This window comes from Brassica oleracea, chromosome C4 (assembly GCF_000695525.1).
Source record: "Brassica oleracea var. oleracea cultivar TO1000 chromosome C4, BOL, whole genome shotgun sequence".
NCBI lineage: Eukaryota > Viridiplantae > Streptophyta > Magnoliopsida > Brassicales > Brassicaceae > Brassica > Brassica oleracea.
This window is the reverse complement of record NC_027751.1, coordinates 34,690,763-34,698,355: the sequence shown is the minus strand read 5'-3', so window position 1 is coordinate 34,698,355 and position 7,593 is coordinate 34,690,763. Positions and strand designations below refer to the sequence as shown.

At 34.0% G+C, this 7,593-nt stretch overlaps 1 protein-coding gene across 1 annotated transcript; it reads left to right on the top strand.

The window, feature by feature from the left end:
- Positions 1–1,947: 1,947 nt before the first annotated feature.
- LOC106341961 (fimbrin-5) lies at positions 1,948–6,026 on the top strand. The gene is made up of 15 exons (XM_013780721.1): positions 1,948–2,115; positions 2,353–2,473; positions 2,542–2,712; positions 2,784–3,022; positions 3,105–3,276; positions 3,373–3,411; positions 3,537–3,605; positions 3,698–3,814; positions 3,965–4,176; positions 4,418–4,576; positions 4,655–4,854; positions 4,983–5,140; positions 5,228–5,324; positions 5,431–5,522; positions 5,597–6,026. The coding sequence occupies exons 2-15, from the start codon at positions 2,387–2,389 to the stop codon at positions 5,843–5,845; spliced, it is 2,061 nt and encodes a 686-aa protein (XP_013636175.1). The 5' UTR covers positions 1,948–2,115; positions 2,353–2,386; the 3' UTR covers positions 5,846–6,026.
- The last annotated feature ends 1,567 nt before the right edge of the window (positions 6,027–7,593 follow it).

Below are 7,593 nucleotides of genomic sequence, written 5' to 3'. Positions count from 1 at the left end.
GAATGTAAAACTAGCATTGACGAGTTCCTTCGCACTTTTCAGTGTTGACGAAGTTGTGAATTGGTTCTTCCAGCTAGGGCGTTCAACAATTGACGACCTAATGTATGCTTCCAAAACATTGGCAATGAAATAATCTCCAATACTGCACCTGAGAGGGATGAGGCCTGACACCAAAAGGGCCACTAACTAACCATGGTGATGAATGACATGCTCGGTTTGACACCGACTTCGTTGTCGATGTTTCTTTCATAATCCTCCTCCTCGTCAATCATATCATGGCGTTCCCCATCCACATGATATGTGTTCTCGACTAAACGAACTAAGCTAATAAAAGTCCAATATGGCGATGTAATAAAAAGCTTCTTTGTGACCTCTCGTCAGTTAATCAGCCGGACTTGAACTACCGAATACATTTGGATCTGGACTTGGAGAAATAACTTTTTCCTTTTTTTTTCTCGAGCATCTGTGGATTGAAGACATTCTCTTCTGAAGAACATCTAAATAGCATAAAACAGATAGAATAATACAACAAATCTTCGGTGAAAGATTGGAAAGTAACATAGATAAATTATATGTATATATTTTTGTTATTATTAACTGCGTTGTGGTACGATTGTAAACATTTGAATCCTAAGGGCATTTCTATCACTATCTCCATAATTTAAATAGAGTATTTTTTTAAATTTTTTTTTGTTCATTATTCAATTCCTCATTCAATTTTGGAGTAGTAAATTATGGAGTGCAAATAGAGATGTTCTAAGTATGTACTAGATTTTGACCCGCGCTTTGTTTGTTTTTCATTTATTAATCGAAAACTGATTTACAAATTACCATTATTTTTCATTTCGAACCATAACAATTGAGTTTTTAGGTTTTTATCATTTGTTTTTTTTCTCTTCAAAATATGGTATTTGTTCGAAATATGGTAGCTGTTCTATAATAATGTTTGAGTTTTAAAATTTGTTTTCATATCTGACCTAGATTCATGTTTGAACCTATAGACCCGATACATTGTATATAATCCTGTTCGGATTTAATGAAAAATTTGTTAATTAAAAATCCGATATAACCCGGTAAAAACCTAAAAACTCACTATTAACCCGCGATCTGATACTATTGATCCGATAACAAAATATCTTATAGTACTTTTTTAAAAAATTGATTAAATTACTCATATATTTATTAATATTACATAAATTAGTGATTCGTTAGAATTTGATAAAATTTTATCATGTTATCTAAATAAAAAATGATAATATAAAATAACTTATTGATATGACAATATTAGTTTATTTTCGTTATTAATAACCTATTATAAGTTTGTGTTTGTATTTTAGATTTAAAAATTTATTTTAAGATAGTTTTTAAAATATTCTTGAACACTCGTAATTGCCATATTAATATTATGTATAAAATGACATTATACACTGAAAAATGATATTCAAATATGTATATGATATATGGTGTAGGATATACGATTTTGGTTTGTATTGAAAATATGTATAATATTCAAATGATCTATTTTGAATATTGATACGTATATTTAAGAAAATAATATTTTCATGTTTCTTAATTCATTTATTGTTCATAATATATTTATACTTATATTAAATTTAAAATTAATATATCTTTTAAATATATATATAGGCCTATTATTTATAGATCCATTTAGGTGTATCTGTAGGCCCAAAACCAAAAGACTTAAATGCCATTAATGAATTTTATTAATTCTTTGTAAAAATAAGGGTATTTTTGAGAAAACTGCAATTTTCATTAAGGATATAATTAGAGAATGATCCTCTTTTAATGGTATTGATTATTGTAATTTGTCTAATAAACTTTAAATTAACAAAAACAATTGACAAAAATAAAACAATTTGGACCGAGAATTTGGGAGAAAAGAGGAGAAGGATGGAAAAAAAAAATGAAAATAAATACTAAACAGAAACCCTCACCACCATTCTCTGTCTCGTTGTCATATAATTTTCATTCGTTGCAGGTCGTGGCTATCGCGCATTGAATAAAGGGTCTATTTATCATCGTCGTCACATTCATCATCATCCCCAGCGAGATATGAACACGTCTTGTCATCATCAATCTCCTCTTCTCTAAAAGGTCTGTTATCGCTGTCTCTATATTAGATTTGATCATCCCCATTTTTTTCTATTTCAAATCATCATCTGCCATCGCCTTTACATCCGATCGATCGATCGATGCATCCACGACGTCGTTAATCTAGATCGTTGCTTTGCGTTCCGATGCCGATTCCGTTTTGTTCTCAGATTTCCCTTTTGTTTTCTCTTTGGTTTATGTTACTGTTTGATTGATTGATAATATGAATTGGCTGCATAGGGATTTGTTTTTGAGAAACGATTAGAAGAAAAAGATGTCAAGTTACGTTGGTGTCGTCGTCTCCGATCCAGAGTTACACAGCCAATTTACACAAGTGGAATTACGAACCCTTAAATCCAAGGTTCATTTTCAACATCACATTTTTTTTATGAGTAAAGTATCTAATGTTTACTTGTGTGCATTGTATAGTTTAATTCAAATAAAAAGCTCTTGGATCGCTTCGCCGTTGGAGATTTACCTCCTGTTCTCGCCAAGCTCAACGCTTTTAGTGGCACCTTTGATGCCGATGAGATCAAATCTGTTTTGGACAAGTCTTATCCCGATGCTGATCAAGAAGTCGATTTCGAGACTTTCCTCCGGGTGATTTCTCTCGTCTTTTCTACTTATTTGTTTTTTTTTTAATCAGCTTTTGATGGATGGTTTTCGTATAGGCCTTCCTAAGTGTGCAAGCCCGGGGAGTCGAAAAATCAGGAGGGTCGAAAGGTTCTTCCTCGTTCCTCAAAACTAGCACCACTACGGTTCACCATGCCATTAACGAAGCCGAGAAGGCTTCCTATGTTTCCCATGTCAATAGTTACTTGAGAGATGACCCTTTCTTGAAGAGCTACCTTCCTATTGATCCTGCCACCAATGCTTTTTTTGATCTTGTTAAGGATGGTGTTCTTTTGTGGTATATACAAATGCCTTTCTTCATTTGATTTTACTGCCCATTTCGAAATTTCTTTGTGCTCATCCTTGTTCCTTTTTTGCAGTAAGCTTATCAATCTTGCTGTTCCTGGGACCATCGACGAACGAGCTATCAACACTAAGAAAATTCTTAACCCATGGGAGAGGAATGAGAACCTTACTCTTGGTCTCAATTCTGCCAAAGCTATTGGCTGCACTGTCGTCAACATTGGAACACAGGACATTGCTGAAGGAAGAGTGAGTATAATGTCGTAAGAAACAAGGATGATTTATTCTGTTGTTTACATGACCTGCCAAGTTTCATTGTTCTTTTTCCTTCCTTCTTCTTTGCAGCCATATCTCGTACTTGGGTTGATATCTCAGATTATTAAGGTACTCACTTTCCATTTCTAGGTGTCATATTACTTTTCCAGTTCATAGGATGGTTACATTTTGTGTAATGTTGACTTATTATTATATAACTTACAATTTTTGTTGTTCTTGTGCCAAAATATCAGATCCAAATGCTGGCTGATCTCAATTTTAAGAAAACTCCTTCACTTTTTCAATTGGTGGACGACACTCAGGTAATATATATATTTGACGTGTTTTTCAGTGCTTTCTACAAGGATTTATTGTCATGAGATGGAAACTACATAAAATCTTCATGACGTTGCAGGATGCCGAGGAGCTCATGGGGTTAGCTCCTGAAAAAGTGTTGCTAAAATGGATGAATTTTCATCTCAAGAAAGCTGGTTATGAAAAGCAGGTTACAAATTTTTCTTCTGATGTGAAGGTAATTTGACCCTGCTTACCCTTTCTCCTCAATAACATATATTCTCTACCCAGCACTGCCCATGAGTTATAAAGTTACAATAGTCTTGACAGTGATGCATTTTTCCACTTTGTCGTTGATCCTAACCTCAGCTTTCTTTTGTGTTTCCAGGACGGCGAGGCATATGCATATCTGCTGAACGCTCTTGCTCCAGAACACTCGACGCATGGTACATTAGAGACCAAAGACCCCACAGAAAGAGCGAAAAAGGTTCTTGAGCAGGCTGAGAAGATGGATTGTAAAAGATATCTTTCTCCTAAAGATATAGTGGACGGCTCAGCAAATCTCAACCTGGCATTTGTGGCGCAAATATTTCAGCACAGGTTAGTAGCAAACTTGACAGGTTGCTTAAAAAAAATATGATAGCATCGTTCCAGTGGGGTTTGGACCATTAAAGTATTAATTATCCAAAAATCCAAAAATGGTTTTGCTTGATAAAACGTGATGTTATTTACATTTTTTTTTTGCCTCTAATGGTGTTTTGACAGGGTTTCTAAATGAATTAGAAAGCTGATAATGATTTCTGTATTTGCTACTTTACTAGTGTTATTTTCTTTGTTGCAGGAATGGGTTAACTGATGACAGTTCAAAGTCAACGTCATTTGCTGAGATGATGACAGATGATGTGGAAACTTCACGAGAAGAAAGATGTTTCCGCCTCTGGATTAACAGTCTTGGTACTGCCACTTATGTCAACAATGTTTTCGAGGATCTAAGGAATGGGTAAGCTATGGAGTTCTGTTTGAGTGCGCTTTATTTCTTATTATATGCTTGTATCTAACTAAACCTTATCTCATTAAGGTGGGTTCTTCTTGAAGTTCTTGACAAAGTTTCGCCTGGCTCAGTCAACTGGAAACATGCAAATAAACCTCCCATAAAAATGCCATTCAAAAAGGTTGAGAACTGCAATGAAGTTATAAAGATTGGCAAAGAACTTCGATTCTCCCTTGTCAATGTAGCTGGAAATGACATTGTGCAAGGAAATAAGAAACTCCTCCTCGGTGAGTTCAAGGCACACTTCTAAGATAATTTACTTTATATGTTTCGCATTAACTGTTAGTATTGCTCATAACTTGACTTTATTCGAGAAAACAATATGTAATTTCTCGTACCATCAATGATTATGCAGCTTTTCTGTGGCAATTAATGAGATATACAATGCTCCAACTTCTGAAGAACTTGAGATCTCACTCGCAAGGTAAAGAAATTACAGATGCAGATATTCTAAACTGGGCGAATAGGAAAGTGAAGAGAGTGGGCCGAACTTCTCAGGCTGATAGCTTCAGAGTAAGTGGCAACCAAGTCTGGATGTGATTCACGGAGACCCATCTTCAGAAACCTAATAGTTTGACGGTTGTTTTTCTTTGATATTAGGACAAGAATCTGTCTAGTGGAATCTTCTTTCTGGAACTTCTGACTGCGGTAGAGCCAAGAGTTGTCAACTGGAGCCTCGTTACCAGTGGAGAAACAGGTAAACTATGATGTTTCAACTTCACTGCGTGTTTGTTTTCTATAAATTTCATTTCATACCGGTTTGAAGAGTGGGTTCTGTTTGGCTGTAATTGGCACGTAAACAGAGGAAGATAAGAAGTTGAATGCCACATACATCATCAGTGTTGCAAGGAAGCTCGGATGCTCCATATTCTTGTTGCCTGAGGATATCATAGAGGTAATATATCTATATGGAAACAGACTGGAATGCTTTTCCGCTTTTTGCTGAGTCAATCTACTTGTGTAAAACAGGTGAACCCGAAAATGATGCTTATTTTGGCGGCTAGCATCATGTACTGGAGCCTCCAGCAACAATCAGACACAGAGTCGAATGTCTCAGAAGATGCGGCTGATGAAGGCGATGCAAACTCTGTTACTGGTGAGATCTCCAACTTGTCCCTTGATGAGGCCTCTGAGTCCTCTCCAAGCGGCCAAGATCAAGAACTGGTGACAAAGGCAGACGAGGATGATGTTGATGATGGGAATAATAAAGATGCATAGCGAGTTTGAATGGTAATTTTATTGCTGTTTCTATTTTGTTTTTTTTTTTTGAAATTGTGCATTGGTTTTTTTTTTCTTTGACATTTGTCCATTGGTTTCTTTTATTGGCAATTGCACGAGACTATTCGTGTTTCGTTTTGACTGCTACATGGAACGTTAATAAATTATTTTTCAGAATGAACCAACACCAATACTTGTTGATGAAACTTGTGAAACAATTTACTTTATTTGTGATATTTTTATTATTGTCACAGCTTTTCTTTGAGATATGTAACTGGAAAAGTTTTCCTAAACAAATTAGATGGGCATGTATAAAATATGGTCCATGAAAAAATTGGTGCAAAAGATAACAACAAATGCATATACCTAACAGTTATAATTTCAAAGTACGTGAATTTTTTTGGGTGGTCGGTTGTTTGGCGGACGAATGGGAGTATGACGGGTGGGGTGTGAACTGTGAACTGATAAGGTATCAATACCATTAATTCAGAAACCATTTTATGAAATTACCCCTACTCTCTCCTGGTATTAATATTTAATGCTATTAATTCAAGAACTCTTTTATGAAATTACCCATGCTCTTCCAGGTATATTATTTTTGTGCCATCAGTTTTGGCTAAAAATAAATATTTCGGTAAGCGTAAAAACCGGTAAATAAAAAGACCAACTATAAACCTAATTGTATGGCGTCTCTTTTCTTCGGGCATCTCCACTTTGCTTTTTCCTCTGAAAGCATCTCTAACTCCACTTCATAATTTATTGCAAAATGGAATGGAAAATGGAGTGATGAACAAACAAAAAACTCATTGCTCCATTTAAGGAGATGCTCTGACCGGAGCTTTCAAACATATGTAAGGCTGAAGCGTTTCTTTCTTGGATCACCAGGTTTACCGGTTCAACCGCGGATCCGAATTGAGTATGAAAACATTGATTGAAACCAAGGAATCAAAAGCTTGGCTGGATAAAAAACCTTATTGATCTTCCCATAAATAATCAATTGTTTCAAAAATTAATTTCACGTCTTAAAGCGCGGATCAAAATTTAGTCTATATTATTAAAATAAAAACATTGTGTTGGACCTAACTTTTATTTTGTAAGTTTTTAAATTAAATATACATTTCTACTTTATAGTTAGAGCAAACGCAATGATAATCTCTACCACCGTTTCTCAACAACAACAAAAAATATAAAAGTTCAAAAAGAAGAAAGAGAAACTAAAAAAGAAGAGAGAGGAGAAGAAATGTACCTCCAGCAAAAATAGATTTTCTTGTGGTCTTGAAAGATTAGCTCTCCACGGGTCTATTTTTAAGTGGTGTGAAGCTTTTTAACATGATAAAATTAATTGTAAAAGAAATTATATAAAAATATTAATATAATAAGTTGCAAAACTAGAATTGAGAGACCAAACCAATGTCGAAGGTCTTGAACCTACATTAAATCACTAATATTCTTTTCTTTTATACTACTATCAATATTTCTAAACAATATGCTCATTTCTTTATACTATTGTTCATATTTCTAAACAACATTATAATTAATCTTGCGTCCAAACAATATAAAATATTAAAATTCTTCTTTTTAATGATTTCTAACAATTTTCTTTCAAATTATTTAGATTGAATAATTGAAAACAACAAATAATTTATAAAACAACAAAAATAAATAGAACTTATTTTTACAGGTGTAAATACTACAAAAAAATTCCAATAAATAGTAAATTAATTAAATTAACAGATTGTTTTATTTAT